The sequence below is a fragment of the Hemibagrus wyckioides genome, linkage group LG20, assembly GCF_019097595.1.
Source record: "Hemibagrus wyckioides isolate EC202008001 linkage group LG20, SWU_Hwy_1.0, whole genome shotgun sequence".
NCBI classification, from domain to species: domain Eukaryota; kingdom Metazoa; phylum Chordata; class Actinopteri; order Siluriformes; family Bagridae; genus Hemibagrus; species Hemibagrus wyckioides.
The window spans coordinates 20,729,952-20,753,660 of NC_080729.1; the positions used below are offsets into that span (position 1 = coordinate 20,729,952).

Genomic DNA, 23,709 nt, shown 5'->3' on the forward strand with positions numbered 1-23,709 from the left:
GAGTGATGATTCTCAATATTCAGCAATTTAACCAATTATGACCAAGTTGGAGTGTTTTAAATAAAAAGGGGGAGTGTGATGGTTGTTTCTGATGTTTACCATGTTAATGTCCCCATACACACAAACACCACACACACACACAGATGAAACATGACACAGATTTATATATTTTATATATTTACTTTAATACAGAGCTTTTAAGTCTGTAATATTTTATTTCTTGACAGTTCAGAATCATCCAGAAACATTTTAAATTAAAATTCACCTCAAACGAGTTTGTTCTCACCCGAATTTGCTCTCAGCATTTTTTGTCTTAAACTGCATTTAAATACATTAAAAAGCTATTAAAGTCCTGGATCATTTCGTCTCATGCACAGTGATTTGTTTTAAATTTTCCTTCAGGATCGTTTCTATCGATCGTCACTGAAATGGAAATGAGACATTGGAGTTTTTAAATAAATGTCGCATTTGCATTCGATCTGGAGAGGGATGTAAAGAGAGACGGCCTGAGGCGACGATGCACATCCGCAGAGGAAATGCCTCATGTCTCATGGCCACGATGTCCTGATGTTCATATTAATGACATATGTAACTCATCTTTTCACATCTCACAGACACGGTTTTCACCTCAGATACTGACTGCAGGTCTGAGGCTCATTTATAATAGATTATTGTTCTAATTCTCTCTGTTCCTCTTTCACACAGTTGATGGTTTGAGCTCCAGATGTTTATGGAAGGTCTACCTCTGAGAGTTTGGGTTTACGCCTGCCCAAAATATCCGGAACATCTGTAGAGGGTCTGCAGAATAAGAAGAGAAAATACATACAAAATAATACGTTTTAATATCTAACCAACATCCAGAGCTCTAAAGAGTGGAACTGGGCAAGGGACAGAACCTTAAAGACTAGAACGAACCATGAGTCAGAACCCTAAAGACTAGAACTAACCCTAAAGACTGGGACCATCCAGTAAATAAGAGAGTTTTCACATCTTACACAATGGGACTAACCATGTGTCAGATCCTTAAAAACTAAAACTAATTAATAAGGCATATCAAGACTTCTGTCAGTCCTACCAAAGGAGGCGGAGCCTATGAGTTAGTTTAAAGAAAGGAGGCATGGCCTATGTGCTAATGAAGTAAAGTAATTAAAATGAACTTCATTCAGAACATCGCAAACTCGTGTCAGGTGTAAACTTCTGCGTGCTTCTTGCGTCTATCATAATGACCAATAAATAAAAGGTTTGCTCCGGTTTCCTCTTGACACAAATGTAGAAATAACAGCTGAACACGATCCCTATGCCCTGTGCCAGCGTACTACACTCCTTTCAGCAGTGAAGATGCTGAGGATGTGGTTGTCATGGTGACGTACACCACTGCTCTCCTTGATAGTGTCATTTATGCTGCATGAAGAGCAAGATGGGAGGTTATGCACACACACACACACACACACATTTGTAAGCATGTCCACTCAAACATACTCTCTCTCTCTCTCTCTCTCTCTCTTTTGTGTAACAGTTGTATGAGGTGTACAGTTTAATGCAGTGTCCCATATTCACTCGCTCATCTGATGGTGAATTCAGTCAGCTTTTTACATGTGATATTTGTTATATTTTAGATATACAAATCATACAAATCATATGTAAGTCTGTAAATTATTAAATTTTTAGATGAATAATATCCTTGGATAGTTTAAGAAGGTGTGAGATTAGAGCAGTGAATGTTATATTGTGCTATAATAAACTATATATATATATATATATATATATAAACACACACATTTCCAAGGAAAACCCATCAAAATACTATAAAAATTAACAGATATAAGCATGTCATGATTTGTTCACTGTGACTGATGGATATATAGGCCATGCCCCTTTAAAGAAACTGACAGGAGGACAGGCCACACCCCTTTAAAGAAACTGACAGGATCACAGGCCACATCACATTTAGAGAAACTGAGAGGAGCACAGGTCACACCCCCTTTAAAGAAACTGACAGGCATACAGGCCACACCCTCTTTAAAGTAACTGACAGGAGCACAGGCCACACCCCCTTTATAAAAACTGACAGGCGCATAGGCCACACCCCATTTAGAGAAACTGACAGAAGCACAGGTCACACCCTCTTTAAAGAAACTGACAGGAGAATAGGCCACACCCCCTTTAAAAACCTGACAGGTGTACAGGCCACACCCTCTTTAAAGAAACTGACAGGAGAATAGGCCACACCCCTTTAAAAACCTGACAGGCGTACAGGCCACACCCTCTTTAAAGAAACTGACAGGAGCACAGGCCACACCCCCTTTAGAGACGCTGACAGGCAGGTGAAAGTGTATTAGTATATACTGTATGTACATTTTGAGAAATAAATGGGGAAGTGAACAGAAAATGTGTTTCTTGGTCTCTTCACACTCTTCATGAACATGTTACACCAAACGAGGCAATAAGCACTGACGCAGACTCACAGCATAGAGAGCAACAACAACAAAAAAAATGAGTTTAATACAAAACAACCATCAAAGCCTGTGAGTTACGATCACGCTATTCTCCAGCGAGCCACACACTCTCGCCTGCATGCTGCTGGAAATCAGAATCAAATTACACACAGGCTCCGGAGACACGGCCATATCACGAGAGGGAAATCACTGGGTGAAGATGTAATGAGAGTGTGTGTGTGTGTGTGTGTGTGTGTATGAGAGACAATTCTTGAGCACGGAAACAAACTGACAGTATTTCACAATTAAAACCACTGCAGATAATTTACTGAAGTATCGTTGCCTTAATCCCTGGCTGTCAGGATTAACTTCCTTTTTTTGTTTAATCCATCGATCAATCTGTCTGTTAATCCTTCCATTCATTCATCCTGTCATCTATACATCTATCTGCCCATCCGTCTATCCATCCACATGTAGTGAGCATATGCTGTATATGTATGTATGTGTGTGTGTGTGTGTGAGAGAGAGAGAGAGAGAGAGAGAGAGATCATTACTGGGAATAGAAACAACTTGATGATATTCCACAATAAACACCACTGCAGGTAATTTCCTGAAGTATTATTGCTTTAATCCCTGGCTCATTTTTGGGGACAGATTTCACCTGTGCTCTCACTTATACCAGCCATGTGTCTATCAACTATAATCTATTTTGTTACCAAAAGTGTTAGAGTATAGATCCCTTTAGTGCCGACGTCATGATGACGTCACAAGGGAAAACTGGAGGTGACCAATACAAACCAGTACAGAGTCCAGCTACACGAGGAACACAAAGGTCATCTTGTTGTGTTGTTGTGTGACAGAATGGACAGTACAGGCTCCAGTTTGGAGTTTTATCACAAACCCACTGCCGGACAAAAAACCCATGACGGCTGTGGTCAAACTCAATAAAACGACTGGACAGAAACAATCATCAAAAACGCTGGTGTTTGCAGCACACACTTCATATCAGATAAGGTTAAAGACTATTGTTTTTGGTTGGTGTGGTTTATGATGTGTTTGATGTGTTATGATTATGTGTCTAAATATTTCTTATGCATGTCCACCTCATCAGAAATTAAATGATTTCTCATGTAACGCTAACTTCTTAGCGTGTAAGTTAGCTAACAGGTAGCTAATGACCAGAGACTAAACATAGGAAACTGTTTGGGTCATCTCCCTCTCTACAGTTGCCAGATAGGTGTAGATGTCAGGTCACTCAACCATGAGTCATCCTGTCACATTGTCCATCCCTTGAGTGAGTGTGTATGGGTCAGCCGATCTGGTTCCATCTGTTGAAGTTCATTTTTTGAAATAACATTCTTGGTCCTGGACAGTGAGTGGCCTAACATAGTCAGATAAATTGGGATTTTGACCAGACATTGTTTAAAAACAAACTAACTAATTTACTGTATGCTAACATAAAGGATGCATACAGAGCCACCTCGCTGCCTGCACTGAGGAAAGCAGACCACAACCTTATTCTGCTTCAGCCTCACTATAAACCAAGAGTGAGGAGACTACCAACAACCACACGCTCTTTCAGAAAGTGGTCTCCTGAGGCTGAGCAAATCCTGAGACACTGCTTCGGGGACACAGACTGGGATGTACTGCAGGGGCCGCACAGTGAAAACATTTAGGATGTTGTTGACTGCACTACTGACTACATTTTTCCATTAAGAACTGTACGCTGCTATGCAAACAACAAGCCCTGGATCACAAGTGACATCAAGGGACTTCTGAACCAGAAGAAGAGGGCCTTTAAGGATAGTGATCAGCAGGAGCTTAAGCGTGTGCAGAAGGAACTAAAACTAGGAACTCATTCACACCTCAGTACACTGCACCCCCCACCCCCACTTCTGCTTTGGAGCTGGGAGACCCTTTACAGCGCATCTTTAACCTGAGCCGGGAGCAGGAGAGGGTACCTCGGCGGTGGAAAACATCCTGCATCATCCCAGTCCCAAAGAAACCACACATTGGAGAGGTGAATGACTTCAGGCCAGTCGCCCTGACGTCTCACGTAATGAAGACCATGGAGCAGGTGATGCTACACCACATTAGACCACAGCTGTGAGAATAACATTTTTGGACTTCTCCAGTGCACTCAACACCATCCAGCCGCTGCTGACAAGGGAGACAAAGACCAGGGAGATGGTGGTGGACTTCAGGAGGCCCAGGCCTCAACCTGAGCCTGTAACTATCAGCGGCGGCTGTCTGGAGTTTGTCAAGACCTTCAAGTACCTTGGAGTACAGCTGGATGAAAGAATGGACTGGACAGCCAACACAGACGCTCTGTGTAGGAAAGGACAGAGCCGGCTGTACTTCCTAAGAAGGCTGGCTTCCTTTAACATCTGCAAAAAGCTGCTGTTCTATCAGACTGTTGTGGTGAGTACCCTCTTCTATGCGGCAGTGTGCTGGGGAGGCAGCATAAAGAAGAAGGACGCCTCACGTCTGGACAAGCTTTTGAGGAAGGCGGGCTCGATTGTGGGCTCAGAACTGGACATCAGTGGCAGAGAGGAGGACGCTGAGCAGGCTCCTGTCCATCATGGACAATCCACTGCATCCACTGTACAACATCATCTCCAGACAGAGAAGCAGCTTCAGTGACAGGTTGCTGTCACTGCCCTGCTCCACTGACAGACTGAGGAGAAGGATGGGAGGAGGAGGGTGGTGCTGACACTACTCTTCTCTCTGTCCTGGACTGTACAATAAACCACACACTACACACAATACACTCCGGTTTATACAGAACTCTCAATAAACTGAGATTTGCACAGGACTCATAAACACGCAGTTTTTGGATATAACAGTTTTTGCACATCAACTAGGTCTGTAACCTTAAACACTTGTTTTGCACATCACTTATCTTGTTTTTCATCTCATTCTCCATATTTATTCCTTAAATCTCTGTATTTAGTATTTTTCTGCTATCTTTTGTTATATGGTTATATTCTGCTATATTTTGTAATTTTGTCTCACCCGTCTTCCTGTGAGCCCTCAGCTGCAGCAGTTCCAGTCTCCACAAACGTCCCCATGCGGCTCTTGGAGCGCTCCAGCTGACCCAGAGTCCCTATGATAAAAGGATGGATGAATGAACATTTCCAGAGAAATGAGAAGAGGATTTTAAAAAAATCTTCCTTTAGTCTGATGGTTTATGGCTGTTTACTGTAATGAGTTTATTATTTACAGATTAATATTTCATTATTTATCTTTCTGCTCTAATATCTGTAATTCATGCACTGTGCAGAACGTACAGCATCAATCACAGATCCATCCATCCATCTAGCCATTCATCTGTTTATCCTTTCATCCATCCATCCATCCATCTATATACTCATCCATCCATCCACCTATATACTCATCCATCCATCCATCCATCCACCTATATACTCATCCATCCATCCATCCATCCACCTATATACTCATCCATCCATCCATCCATCCACCTATATACTCATCCATCCATCCATCCACCTATATACTCATCCATCCATCCATCCATCCATCCACCTATATACTCATCCATCCATCCATCCATCCATCCATCCACCTATATACTCATCCATCCATCCATCCATCCACCTATATACTCATCCATCCATCCATCCATCCATCCATCCATCCATCCATCCATCCACCTATATACTCATCCATCCATCCATCCACCTATATACTCATCCATCCATCCATCCATCCATCCATCCACCTATATACTCATCCATCCATCCATCCATCCATCCACCTATATACTCATCCATCCATCCATCCATCCACCTATATACTCATCCATCCATCCATCCATCCATCCATCCACCTATATACTCATCCATCCATCCATCCATCCACCTATATACTCATCCATCCATCCATCCATCCATCCATCCACCTATATACTCATCCATCCATCCATCCATCCACCTATATACTCATCCATCCATCCATCCATCCACCTATATACTCATCCATCCATCCATCCATCCATCCATCCATCCACCTATATACTCATCCATCCATCCATCCATCCACCTATATACTCATCCATCCATCCACCTATATACTCATCCATCCATCCACCTATCTATTCATCCATCCATCCATCCTTTCATCCATCCATCCATCCATCCACCTATCTATTCATTCTTTCAAACATTCATCCATCCATCCACATATTCATTCATCCATCTATCTATTCACCCTTCCATTCATCCATCCTTCCATTCATCCATCCTTCCATTCATCCATTCATCTATCCATTCAACCTTCCCTCCATCATTTATTCACCCTTCCACCATCCATCCATCCATCTATACATCCATTCATCCACCTAACTGTTCATTCTTTCATCCATCCATCCATTCATCTATCTGTTTATTCATCCATCCATTAACTGACAAACTACTAATCCATCCATCCATCCATTCATTGCTCCTTCCATCTAACTATCCATCCACCCCTTCAATACATGTTCTGTTTCACTATTCTTCTACCTATCCACCTGCATTTATGGCTAATTCCTACTTACTGTCTTTACATATATATCTTACAATCCATCTGTCCATCTATCTGTCCATCAACTATTCATCCACCCTCTCATTCATCTATTCATCAAACTGATATATCCATCTCTCTATCCATCCACCAATTAAGTGCTCTAACTATTCATCTATCTATCCATCATTTATCTGTGTAATCATCTAAACTATCTCTCCATCCATCCTTTCAGCAATCATACAGTTCATCTCTCCATTAACACGTGGCCTCTGGTCAGAATCAGATCAGGAGACTCGTTATTAAAGAGAATGTATTGTGTAATGTGGAAATGAACCAGCGTGAGTCGTTATAAAAGCAGCTGATAGCAGGCAGAAAGCAGACACAATGGAGTGGGGGTGAGCGGGGGGGCAGGAGGGGGGGTTCATGCTGTGGGAGATGTATTTCACATTCATAACGCTGGAGTGATCTCTCCTCTCTGATTAAATGATACACTCCTTCATTAGCCACTGATTCGACACTTCACGGGGTTTCAGAGACATCACTCTCACTGAGCCCTTAATAATCTGTCGTTACTACTCACCTCCTTTAAAGAGCACTTACACAGCGCCGGGGCGGAGAGGAAGAAAGATTTTACAATTAAAATACACGACTGACATTTTTTAAAAATATGCTTTTTGATAAATGAAAATATTTTTTGGATCTATAATAAAAGGAGTTTAAAAAGGACATCAGGTGATAAATCGTGTGTCTGTTTGGACAGAGAACAGAGCTGCTGAATTCTTGAATCTGATTGGTCAGGAGGTGTAGATTAACCTGTAACAGCAACTTGGAGAATTATTCTGACTTGAATTAAAATGAAATATGTATTTATATCCATCCATCCATCCATCCATCCATCCATCTACATACCCTTCCATCAAACAATCCATCCAGTCACCCTTCCATCCATCCTTCCATTCATCCATCCATATATTCATCTACTCACCCTTCCATTTATCCATCCATCCATCTATTTATCTATTCACCCTTCCATCCTTCCTTCCATCCATCCATCCATCCATATTTTCACCCTTACATCCATCCATCCATCCATCCATCTGCCCTTTTATCCATCCATCCATCCATCCATCCATCCATATTTTTAGCCTTCCATCCATCCATCCATCCAACTATTCATTCTTTTATTCATCTATCTATCTATCTATCATCCACCCTTCCATCCATTCATTCATCCTTCCCTCCATCATTCATCCACCCTTCCACCATCCGTCTACCCATCCATCTATTCATCCTTCCATTCATCCATCCATCCATCCGCCCTTTTATCCATCCATCCATCCATCCATCCATCCAAACATCTAACTGTTATTAAAATAAAAAATATATAATAAGTATGGTTTCTATGCTAATCAGCCCATTCATTTGTAATCATTGATGTGGTGAAGTTTTCTGTAAGGAGAGATGTGTGACATGTATGGAAGGAGTCTCCAGTTTCAGTGCTGTGTAACGTAGAGTTGTAGCTAGAACAGAGGATGGAGGAGTGGCTTTTTCGTAACGTGACAAGCTTTCATTGTCATTTTTTTATTCCTTTTCTGAATATCTAATTAATGACATCATCATCGGCTATTCAATGTTTTTAACTTATAGGTGTTTAAGAGCCCAGACTGCACACATCAAACAGGAAGTGGGAAGATGGAGGCTGTAAGATGAACCTCACAGGGTCATGCAGACATTTAAACAGGATGGTGGCTAGGAAAAGTCCTTGAAAAGAACTCAATTTGCAGCTCGTTTATCCATAGAAATCAGCACACAGGGGGCTTTCCGTCTAATTTACAAACTGAGCTTCAGGATTGTGATGATGCACCAGGAGCCATTATGTAAAAAAAAATGCATTTCCTGTTCGTATTTGTTTAAAAAAAACAGTAGTGGGTCTGTTCCTCTCTCCAATTCCCTGACTACAGAGCAGTGAAGAGCAGTGTGACGCAGCTGGATAGTTGTTTTATTGTGGTTCTTTCCGAGACTTTAATGCAGTCATTATCCATAATACACAGTCAGGGATCCATTATGGTGCAGAAGCCAGACAGAAGCAGGACAAAACCAAGCAACACAACTAAAAAAGGAGAAATGAGAGACACACAACATGGGGAAACATCATAAGGATCTGAATGTAAAGACTAGCAATGTACAGAGACTAGCAAAAAAAACTAATCAAAGCCTTCACAGGGAACACAGGAAGGGAGGAGGCTTGACTTCCAAAAATAACGTTGCTGCAACGTTAAAAAAACGTCGGCTGTAATGATGGTGTGCCTCTTCACATGTAATTAGGACACACACAATGTTCACAGATAGACACAAACTAGCGCTATGGAAACGTATGGAAACTAAAAGTGGTGCAACAAAAGTTTGTTAAGATGTTTTCAGAAGAGATGAAATGTTCTTGATATCAAACATTTTTAGATCTATAACATTTATCCTGCTGCCTGTCTATCCATCCATCCATACATACATACATACATACATACATACATACATACATCTATCCAACTATCCATCCATCCATCCATCCATCCATACATACATACATACATACATACATACATACATCCATACATACATACATACATACATACATACATCTATCCAACTATCCATCCATACATACATACATACATCCATCCATCCATACATACATACATACATCCATCCATCCATCCATCCATACATACATACATACATCTATCCAACTATCCATACATACATACATACATACATACATACATCTATCCAACTATCCATCCATACATCCATCCATCCATCCATCCATCCATCCATCCATACATACATACATACATACATCTATCCAACTATCCATCCATACATACATACATACATACATCTATCCAACTATCCATACATACATACATACATCCATCCATCCATCCATACATACATACATACATACATACATCTATCCAACTATCCATCCATCCATCCATCCATACATACATACATCTATCCAACTATCCATCCATCCATCTATCCATCCATCCATCTATCCATCCATAGAACTATACCATTGAGAAAACATTGTTCTGACCTGGGAGCTGTTGAGTAGCTGGGATCTGTTCTTCTGCAGTACATACAGTTTATCTCAAAACTAAGAAACAATATTTTGTTTATTTCTCTCCAGCAAGCGCTCCGGGATATCCCATGAAATATCTCGGGAATACTGGGCAGGAGCTGGGAATACTGTACATCTTCACTAACCTCTTAATGTTGGCTACTGGAAAACTAGCTAAAAACTAGCTAATGTCTAGCTAAAGCTCACCTTCTCTTCTGAGAGAGTCCGAGGGCTGTTCAGGGGCCGGCGTCGGAGCAGCTGGATGGACTCGGAAGTTTCCTGGGAGAAGAATGTTGTTTATTTCGGAGCCAATGAAATGAGAATTGTAAATGCATTGCTATCAGTTACTACACCAGAGTTAATGATTCTGAGAAAATGATAAGAGAATCTGACCGATGTTGGGTAAAATGTGATGGATGTTGAACCAGGCTTTGATAAATGGATAGACGGAGATCAGGAGACCTGAAGAACAAAGAAAAGATGGAGATCAGGAGACCTGAAGAACCCCAGAGAGAAATCACTTAAAATCTCACAATGTAGTGATATGACCACTAACTTAATAACTCTCACATGTAGGCACACAGATACAGGACTGTCTCTCTGTCTGTCTGTCATGCTATGTGTTTGTCTGTACCTGTCTGTCTGATTGTACCTGTCTGTCTTCCTGTCTGTCAAGCTGTGTTTGTGCTGCCTGTATGTCTGTCTGTCTGTTGAACTGTCTGTTTAGCTCTGTGTGTATGTGTGTGTCTCTCTGTTTGTCTATTTGTCTCTTAACCTGTCTGTCTGCTGTCTGTTTGTCTGAGTGTCTGTCTGTCTGTCAGACTATGTTGGTCTGCACATGTCTGTCTGTCTGCCTGTCTCTATCTATCTATCTATCTATCTATCTATCTATCTATCTATCTATCTATCTATCTATCTATCTATCTATCTATCTATCTATCTATCTATCTGAGTGCCTCTCTGTCTGTCTGCCAAGCTATGCCTGTCTGTACATGTGTCTGTCTGTCTGCCTGCCTGTCTCTATCTATCTGTCTGAGTGTCTCTTATGTCTGTCTGTCTGTCTGTCTGTCTCTTATGTCTGTCTGCACATGTCTGTCTGTCTGCCTGTCTCTATCTATCTATCTGAGTGTCTCTTATGTCTGTTTGTCTGTCTGTCTGTCTGAGTGTCTGTCTTTCATCATATGAACTCCATCATAATAGAGTAATAAAAACTGACTTTCATTTGGGAATTTTTCTCTCTTTTTGATCAGGCGATTGACATTTAGGTTCTTTTTTTATATTCTAAGTGTTCCTTTGTGTTATCAACTGGAACGTGTTTTTAGGGAAAGATGAAGTATTTCTGACACACTACAATATTAAATAATATGTGTTGATCCTGTGGCTTGGAGGGAAGGTGAGATGGTTTTCTAGGTCAGAGTCTGAAAGGCTATCAGGTACAAATTACCCACAATGCAATGCACTGTGAGCTCTCACATGCAGGACAGTGAATAACGATTTCTTTTGTGTGTTTAGCTTCTCATTTGTTGTAATTAACTCCTCTGTTTACTTCCTGCTTTCTCTTGTCTCTGTCGATCCTCTTATTATCTTTTGTCTGTTCCTCTCGTTTTTTTCCTCGTTCACACTTCCTCGTTTCATCCTTCTGGTTCCGTTTCGTTCTCCGTGTAGAAATGTCACTTTAATGAGCGTAAATGTGAAGAGGACTTTCTCAGCTTCTTTTGAAATGCATCATATTTGTGATCCTGCAGCGAACACGCCGAGATGAAAAGTTTATTAAAAGAATGAGACATCGTTGTTGAGAAATAAAAAAAAAACGGTTTTGTCAAAATGCTGCACTTCAGTTCGATTCGTTTGACTTTGCATTTACTCTGCCCACTAACACACACACACACACACACACACACACACACTTTCCTCGGCCCGTACGAGATGTCTCGATTTCACGATAGGTGTCACACAAAAGGTGAAAGCGCATGAGCCTCACGCTGGAGGCTGAGTGTGAATTAGTTCCTCCTTCTCTGATGGAGTGGTTTGGGTTACAGCTGATGGATCAGATGATCGCTGACGGAAAAGAAAAGTGGCTCAGTTTCTCCTCAAGAACATCCACTCCTTCTCTCCTCCTCTCCTCTTCTCATCTGATCAGAGTCGATCAAAACGTCTTCTAGTGTGTGTGTGTGAGCATGTGTGTGCATGTGTGTTTGTGTGTTTATATGTGTGTGTGTGTGTGATTCCTCACCGAGTCCTCCTGCTCCGAGGAAAATCCCCCCCACAGCGTCGGCGTCACAGTCTTTAGAGACACCGATGATGATGCAGCCGGATACGATACTGAGGAGGGCCGAGCCCACCCGCAGCCCATGGTACTCCCCAATACTGACCGCGTTCATTCACACACACACACACACTCACACCTGAGACTCACTTACACCCCAAGATAGATCTGTAAAGCAAAAACAGGAGTGGGACAGTAATACACAACTGAAACAAACACACACACAGACACACAAACAAAATACACCTTGAACAACCCACACACTCACCAAAACACATCCTAAACACACAAAGCTCAGAGACACACCTGAAAACACACTCTAAACACTGAAACACACACACACACACACCTAAAACATACCCTCAACACTGAAACACACACACACACCTGAAAACACACTCTAAACACTGAAACACACACACACACACACCTAAAACATACCCTCAACACTGAAACACACACACACACACACCTAAAACATACCCTCAACACTGAAACACACACACACACACACCTAAAACATACCCTCAACACTGAAACACACACACACACACCTAAAACATACCCTCAACACTGAAACACACACACACACACACCTAAAACACACCCTCAACACTGAAACACACACACACACACACCTAAAACACACCCTCAACACTGAAACACACACACACACACCTAAAACATACCCTCAACACTGAAACACACACACACACACACCTAAAACACACCCTCAACACTGAAACACACACACACACACACCTAAAACATACCCTCAACACTGAAACACACACACACACACCTAAAACACACCCTCAACACTGAAACACACACACACACACACCTAAAACATACCCTCAACACTGAAACACACACACACACACACCTAAAACATACCCTCAACACTGAAACACACACACACACACACCTAAAACATACCCTCAACACTGAAACACACACACACACACACCTAAAACATACCCTCAACACTGAAACACACACACACACACCTAAAACATACCCTCAACACTGAAACACACACACACACACACACCTAAAACACACCCTCAACACTGAAACACACACACACACACCTAAAACATACCCTCAACACTGAAACACACACACACACACACCTAAAACACACCCTTAACACTGAAACACACACACACCTAAAACATACCCTCAACACTGAAACACACACACACACACACCTAAAACATACCCTCAACACTGAAACACACACACACCTAAAACACACCCTCAACACTGAAACACACACACACACACCTAAAACATACCCTCAACACTGAAACACACACACACACACCTAAAACACACCCTTAACACTGAAACACACACACACACACCTAAAACACACCCTCAACACTGAAACACACACACACCTAAAACACACCCTCAACACTGAAACACACACACACCTAAAACACACCCTTAACACTGAAACACACACACACCTAAAACATACCCTCAACACTGAAACACACACACACACACCTAAAACATACCCTCAACACTGAAACACACACACACCTAAAACATACCCTCAACACTGAAACACACACACACACCTAAAACACACCCTCAACACTGAAACACACACACACACACCTAAAACATACCCTCAACACTGAAACACACACACACACCTAAAACATACCCTCAACACTGAAACACACACACACACACACCTAAAACATACCCTCAACACTGAAACACACACACACACACACCTAAAACACACCCTTAACACTGAAACACACACACACACCTAAAACATACCCTCAACACTGAAACACACACACACACCTAAAACATACCCTCAACACTGAAACACACACACACACCTAAAACATACCCTCAACACTGAAACACACACACACACACCTAAAACATACCCTCAACACTGAAACACACACACACACCTAAAACATACCCTCAACACTGAAACACACACACACACCTAAAACATACCCTCAACACTGAAACACACACACACACACCTAAAACATACCCTCAACACTGAAACACACACACACACACACCTAAAACATACCCTCAACACTGAAACACACACACACACACCTAAAACATACCCTCAACACTGAAACACACACACACACCTAAAACACACCCTTAACACTGAAACACACACACACACCTAAAACATACCCTCAACACTGAAACACACACACACACCTAAAACATACCCTCAACACTGAAACACACACACACACCTAAAACATACCCTCAACACTGAAACACACACACACACCTAAAACATACCCTCAACACTGAAACACACACACACACCTAAAACATACCCTCAACACTGAAACACACACACACACACCTAAAACATACCCTCAACACTGAAACACACACACACACCTAAAACATACCCTCAACACTGAAACACACACACACACCTAAAACACACCCTCAACACTGAAACACACACACACCTAAAACACACCCTCAACACTGAAACACACACACACCTAAAACATACCCTCAACACTGAAACACACACACACACACACCTAAAACACACCCTCAACACTGAAACACACACACACACCTAAAACACACCCTTAACACTGAAACACACACACACACACACCTAAAACACACCCTCAACACTGAAACACACACACACACCTAAAACACACCCTCAACACTGAAACACACACACACCTAAAACACACCCTCAACACTGAAACACACACACACACACCTAAAACACACCCTCAACTCTGAAACACACACACACACCTAAAACACACCCTTAACACTGAAACACACACACACACACACCTAAAACACACCCTTAACACTGAAACACACACACACACACACCTAAAACACACCCTTAACACTGAAACACACACACACACACACCTAAAACACACCCTTAACACTGAAACACACACACACCTAAAACATACCCTCAACACTGAAACACACACACACACACACCTAAAACACACCCTTAACACTGAAACACACACACACACACACCTAAAACATACCCTCAACACTGAAACACACACACACACACACCTAAAACACACCCTTAACACTGAAACACACACACACACACACCTAAAACATACCCTCAACTCTGAAACACACACACAGACACACACACACACACCTAAAACACACCCTCAACACTGAAACACACACACACACCTAAAACACACCCTCAACACTGAAACACACACACACACACCTAAAACACACCCTCAACACTGAAACACACACACACACACCTAAAACACACCCTCAACACTGAAACACACACACACACCTAAAACACATCCTCAACACTGAAACACACACACACACACACCTAAAACACACCCTTAACACTGAAACACACACACACACACACCTAAAACACACCCTTAACACTGAAACACACACACACACACACCTAAAACACACCCTTAACACTGAAACACACACACACACCTAAAACACACCCTCAACACTGAAACACACACACACACACACACCTAAAACACACCCTTAACACTGAAACACACACACACACCTAAAACACACCCTTAACACTGAAACACACACACACACACCTAAAACACACCCTCAACACTGAAACACACACACACACCTAAAACACACCCTCAACACTGAAACACACACACACACACACCTAAAACACACCCTTAACACTGAAACACACACACACACCTAAAACACACCCTTAACACTGAAACACACACACACACACCTAAAACACACCCTTAACACTGAAACACACACACACACACACCTAAAACACACCCTTAACACTGAAACACACACACACACCTAAAACATACCCTCAACACTGAAACACACACACACACACCTAAAACACACCCTTAACACTGAAACACACACACACACACACCTAAAACATACCCTCAACACTGAAACACACACACACACACCTAAAACACACCCTTAACACTGAAACACACACACACACACACCTAAAACACACCCTTAACACTGAAACACACACACACACACACCTAAAACACACCCTTAACACTGAAACACACACACACACACACCTAAAACATACCCTCAACACTGAAACACACACACACACACACCTAAAACATACCCTCAACACTGAAACACACACACACACACACCTAAAACACACCCTTAACACTGAAACACACACACACACACACCTAAAACACACCCTTAACACTGAAACACACACACACACACACCTAAAACACACCCTTAACACTGAAACACACACACACACCTAAAACACACCCTCAACACTGAAACACACACACACACACACACCTAAAACACACCCTTAACACTGAAACACACACACACACCTAAAACACACCCTCAACACTGAAACACACACACACACACACACCTAAAACACACCCTTAACACTGAAACACACACACACACCTAAAACACACCCTTAACACTGAAACACACACACACACACCTAAAACACACCCTCAACACTGAAACACACACACACACCTAAAACACACCCTCAACACTGAAACACACACACACACACACCTAAAACACACCCTTAACACTGAAACACACACACACACCTAAAACACACCCTCAACACTGAAACACACACACACACACACACCTAAAACACACCCTTAACACTGAAACACACACACACACCTAAAACATACCCTCAACACTGAAACACACACACACACCTAAAACACACCCTCAACACTGAAACACACACACACACACCTAAAACACACCCTCAACACTGAAACACACACACACACCTAAAACACACCCTCAACTCTGAAACACACACACACACCTAAAACACACCCTTAACACTGAAACACACACACACACACACCTAAAACACACCCTTAACACTGAAACACACACACACACACACCTAAAACACACCCTTAACACTGAAACACACACACACACCTAAAACACACCCTCAACACTGAAACACACACACACACACACACCTAAAACACACCCTTAACACTGAAACACACACACACACCTAAAACACACCCTTAACACTGAAACACACACACACACACCTAAAACACACCCTCAACACTGAAACACACACACACACCTAAAACACACCCTCAACACTGAAACACACACACACACACACCTAAAACACACCCTTAACACTGAAACACACACACACACCTAAAACACACCCTTAACACTGAAACACACACACACACACACCTAAAACACACCCTTAACACTGAAACACACACACACACACACCTAAAACATACCCTCAACACTGAAACACACACACACACACCTAAAACACACCCTTAACACTGAAACACACACACACACACACCTAAAACATACCCTCAACACTGAAACACACACACACACACCTAAAACACACCCTTAACACTGAAACACACACACACACACACCTAAAACACACCCTTAACACTGAAACACACACACACACACACCTAAAACACACCCTTAACACTGAAACACACACACACACACACCTAAAACATACCCTCAACACTGAAACACACACACACACACCTAAAACACACCCTTAACACTGAAACACACACACACACACACCTAAAACACACCCTTAACACTGAAACACACACACACACACACCTAAAACATACCCTCAACACTGAAACACACACACACACACCTAAAACACACCCTTAACACTGAAACACACACACACACACACCTAAAACACACCCTTAACACTGAAACACACACACACACACACCTAAAACACACCCTTAACACTGAAACACACACACACACACACCTAAAACACACCCTTAACACTGAAACACACACACACACACACCTAAAACACACCCTTAACACTGAAACACACACACACACACACCTAAAACACACCCTTAACACTGAAACACACACACACACACACCTAAAACACACCCTTAACACTGAAACACACACACACACCTAAAACACACCCTCAACACTGAAACACACACACACACACACACCTAAAACACACCCTCAACACTGAAACACACACACACACCTAAAACACACCCTCAACACTGAAACACACACACACACACCTAAAACACACCCTCAACACTGAAACACACACACACACCTAAAACACACCCTCAACACTGAAACACACACACACACACACCTAAAACACACCCTTAACACTGAAACACACACACACACCTAAAACACACCCTTAACACTGAAACACACACACACACACACCTAAAACACACCCTTAACACTGAAACACACACACACACACACCTAAAACACACCCTTAACACTGAAACACACACACACACACACCTAAAACATACCCTCAACACTGAAACACACACACACACACCTAAAACACACCCTTAACACTGAAACACACACACACACACACCTAAAACATACCCTCAACACTGAAACACACACACACACACCTAAAACACACCCTTAACACTGAAACACACACACACACACACCTAAAACACACCCTTAACACTGAAACACACACACACACACACCTAAAACACACCCTTAACACTGAAACACACACACACACACCTAAAACATACCCTCAACACTGAAACACACACACAACAGAAATTCACCCTTAACACTGAAACACACACACACCTAAAACACACCCTTAACACTGAAACACACACACACACACCTAAAACACACCCTTAACACTGAAACACACACACACACCTAAAACACACCCTTAACACTGAAACACACACACACACACCTAAAACACACCCTTAACACTGAAACACACACACACACCTAAAACACACCCTTAACACTGAAACACACACACACCTAAAACACACCCTTAACACTGAAACACACACACACACACACCTAAAACACACCCTTAACACTGAAACACACACACACACACACCTAAAACATACCCTCAACACTGAAACACACACACACACACACCTAAAACACACCCTTAACACTGAAACACACACACACACACACACACACACCTAAAACATACCCTCAACTCTGAAACACACACACAGACACACACACACACCTAAAACATACCCTCAACTCTGAAACACACACACAGACACACACCTAAAACACACCCTTAACACTGAAACACACACACACACCTAAAACACACCCTTAACACTGAAACACACACACAGACACACACACACACCTAAAACACACCCTCAACACTGAAACACACACACACAACAGAAATACACCCTCAACTCTGAAACACACACACACACACACACACACACACACACACACCTAAAACACACCCTTAACTCTGAAACACACACACACACACACACACACACACACACACACCTAAAACACACCCTTAACTCTGAAACACACACACAGACACACACACACACCTAAAACACACCCTTAACACTGAAACACACACACAGACACACACACACACCTAAAACATACCCTCAACTCTGAAACACACACACAGACACACACACACACACACCTAAAACACACCCTCAACTCTGAAACACACACACAGACACACACACACACACCTAAAACATACCCTCAACTCTGAAACACACACACAGACACACACACACCTAAAACACACCCTTAACACTGAAACACACACACACCTAAAACATACCCTCAACACTGAAACACACACACACACACACCTAAAACATACCCTCAACTCTGAAACACACACACACACACACACACACACACCTAAAACACACCCTTAACTCTGAAACACACACACAGACACACACACACACACCTAAAACACACCCTTAACACTGAAACACACACACAGACACACACACACACCTAAAACATACCCTCAACACTGAAACACACACACAGACACACACACACACACACCTAAAACACACCCTCAACTTTGAAACACACACACAGACACACACACACACACCTAAAACATACCCTCAACTCTGAAACACACACACAGACACACACACACCTAAAACACACCCTTAACACTGAAACACACACACACACACCTAAAACATACCCTCAACTCTGAAACACACACACACACACACACACCTAAAACACACCCTTAACACTGAAACACACACACAGACACACCTAAAACACACCCTTAACACTGAAACACACACACACACACACACCTAAAACACACCCTCAACTCTGAAACACACACACAGACACACACACACACACCTAAAACACACCCTTAACACTGAAACACACACACACCTAAAACATACCCTCAACACTGAAACACACACACACACACCTAAAACACACCCTTAACACTGAAACACACACACACACACCTAAAACATACCCTCAACACTGAAACACACACACACACACACCTAAAACACACCCTTAACACTGAAACACACACACACACACACCTAAAACACACCCTTAACACTGAAACACACACACACACACACACCTAAAACATACCCTCAACACTGAAACACACACACACACACACCTAAAACATACCCTCAACACTGAAACACACACACACACACACCTAAAACATACCCTCAACACTGAAACACACACACACACACACCTAAAACATACCCTCAACACTGAAACACACACACACACACACCTAAAACACACCCTTAACACTGAAACACACACACACACACACACCTAAAACACACCCTTAACACTGAAACACACACACACACACACCTAAAACATACCCTCAACACTGAAACACACACACACACACACCTAAAACACACCCTTAACACTGAAACACACACACACACACACACCTAAAACACACCCTTAACACTGAAACACACACACACACACACACCTAAAACACACCCTTAACACTGAAACACACACACACACACACCTAAAACATACCCTCAACACTGAAACACACACACACACACCTAAAACACACCCTTAACACTGAAACACACACACACACACACCTAAAACATACCCTCAACACTGAAACACACACACACACACCTAAAACACACCCTTAACACTGAAACACACACACACACACACCTAAAACACACCCTTAACACTGAAACACACACACACACACCTAAAACACACCCTCAACTCTGAAACACACACACAGACACACACACACACACCTAAAACACACCCTTAACACTGAAACACACACACACACACACCTAAAACACACCCTTAACACTGAAACACACACACACACACACCTAAAACATACCCTCAACACTGAAACACACACACACACACACACACACCTAAAACACACCCTTAACACTGAAACACACACACAGACACACACACACACACCCTTAACACTGAAACACACAAACACACTCTCTCACACACATACACTCTCTCTCTCGCTCTCTCACACACACACACACACACACACCTGTACACCAGCAGCAGGCAGAGTGTATGTCTGAAAGTCAGCAGATTGACCGTGACTCTCCCTAAAGTCCACTGTGTGTGTGTTCCACTTTCTCCCACAGCCTCATCCATGTTTAACGATCCTGCTCCGGTTTCCTGCGTCACATCCCGGCTCCGGACTAATGAGGACCTGATTGATGAAGGATAATCAGAGCAGGAGCCCTGAATATCTCCTGGTCCTGAATATCACATACACACTGATACACAACACACACTCCATTACTACACACTCCTGTAACACACACTCCATTACTACACACTCTTGTAACACACACACTCCTGTAACACACACTCCTGTAACACACACTCCTGTAACACACACTCCATTACTACACACTCCTGTAACACACACTCCATTACTACACACTCCTGTAACACACACTCCATTACTACACACTCTTGTAACACACACACTCCTGTAACACACACTCCTGTAACACACACACTCCTGTAACACACACACACTCTTGTAACACACACTCCATTACTACACACTCCTGTAACACACACTCCATTACTACACACTCTTGTAACACACACACTCCTGTAACACACACTCCTGTAACACACACACTCCTGTAACACACACACACTCTTGTAACACACACTCCATTACTACACACTCTTTAACACACACTCCTTTCACTTACATCATCTCAATAACACTTACAGCGAGAATTAACAGTGTGATCAAAGCTCTCTCTCTCTCTCACACACACACACACACACACACACTACAGTTTCATGGCCCTGATTTAGCATCTCATGGCTTCTTTAAATTCCCTGAGCTCCGTATAAACAAATAAACAAGATGAAATAATCTGTGAAAGATCAGTGTGTGTTGCATCATGTGCTGTTCTTCCATGTGATGATGTGGAGCTATCGTTACAGCTAGCATCGTTCACTCAACTCTCGCTAAATCTTCCGTATGACATCATGGTTTTTATGTTATATGCTGCTCCCTTCAGCCTGTTGTTTTCAGTCAGTATTTTCTATCCCTTTTTCCCCAGTTTTTCAGGTTTAAAGGAAAGTGTCTCTGAGCATAAAAATAAACAAGGAAGCAAATAAAGCAAGCAGGTCTTACAATGGAAGTTGTAATCCTTTAGCATGTTTAATATGTGACGCATGTTTCAGATGCATTGTTTAGCCGTGTACAACACCAGCAGCTGGCTCAGAGGTGTGTGTGTTTTCGTGAATAAAAACGAGCGATTGTGTTTGTGTGTGTTGGGGGGGTGGGGGTGGGGGGTTACTACATTCATTACTGAAGCATATTCACGCTGGATTGTTATGACTCAGTGAACACGGATATATCCCAGAGTACTGTATGAGGATCCACACACACACACACACACACACTCTGTCTCTCCATTCATCTTTTAAATTATTCAAATTACATGCTGTTCCACACACACACACACTCATCTCTGGTTACGCTGTAAAACTCATCTCAGTAATGACTTGATGTTCCTGATCTCCTGGTGAGGATGTTTTTTAACTACAGAGCAGTGAAAACAGGTTGTATAACAGAAGCCTGGTTCAGTGAAGGACACTGCATTCAATCACTGAGAGAGAATCCACGTTTCCCTCACAGAGCTGCTGGACACTGAGATTGGTCAGAAGAGAAGTTTTCTCTAACAGCGGCTCTGAACGTAACACAGCTGTGTATTCATGCACTCATTATGGTTTCTCTAGCAACAGCTCATTGACTGTATGTGTGTGTGTGTGTGTGTGTGCGCACATGTGTGTGTGATGTGTGTAGGATGTGGTGAAGGAGTCTCCCATGTCAGCGCTGTGTATCAGTGTGTATGTGTGTGTAAGAAGTCTCCAGTGCTGTGTGTCAGTGTGTGTGTATC

At 42.3% G+C, this 23,709-nt stretch overlaps 1 protein-coding gene across 3 annotated transcripts; it reads right to left on the reverse strand.

The window, feature by feature from the left end:
* Positions 1-245: 245 nt before the first annotated feature.
* On the reverse strand, positions 246-22,060 carry kncn (kinocilin). 3 transcript variants are annotated; one of them, XR_009207519.1, is made up of 7 exons: positions 12,618-12,738; positions 12,317-12,517; positions 10,477-10,545; positions 10,291-10,362; positions 5,451-5,541; positions 4,397-5,191; positions 246-798 (listed from the first exon to the last, which is right to left on the reverse strand). XR_009207519.1 is itself a non-coding variant. In XM_058419110.1 (6 exons), the coding sequence occupies exons 2-6, from the start codon at positions 12,462-12,464 to the stop codon at positions 729-731; spliced, it is 450 nt and encodes a 149-aa protein (XP_058275093.1). In that variant the 5' UTR covers positions 12,465-12,517; positions 21,819-22,049; the 3' UTR covers positions 251-728. The 3 variants fall into 3 exon arrangements, 1 of the variants encoding a protein (XP_058275093.1); XR_009207518.1 differs by lacking the exon at positions 12,618-12,738 and adding an exon at positions 21,819-22,060 and having other exon boundaries at positions 248-798; XM_058419110.1 differs by lacking the exons at positions 4,397-5,191; positions 12,618-12,738 and adding an exon at positions 21,819-22,049 and having other exon boundaries at positions 251-798.
* Between the last annotated feature and the right edge of the window lie 1,649 nt (positions 22,061-23,709).

Coding starts and splice junctions, on each gene's coding strand:
- kncn (XM_058419110.1), bottom strand. CDS start 12,464: ATGAACGCGGTCAGTATTGGGGAGTACCATGGGCTGCGGGTGGGCTCG. Junction 10,546..12,316: donor CCTCGGAGCAGGAGGACTCG/GTGAGGAATCAC, acceptor TTTGTTCTTCAG/GTCTCCTGATCTCCGTCTAT. Junction 799..5,450: donor GAGGGCTCACAGGAAGACGG/GTGAGACAAAAT, acceptor CTTATTCTGCAG/ACCCTCTACAGATGTTCCGG.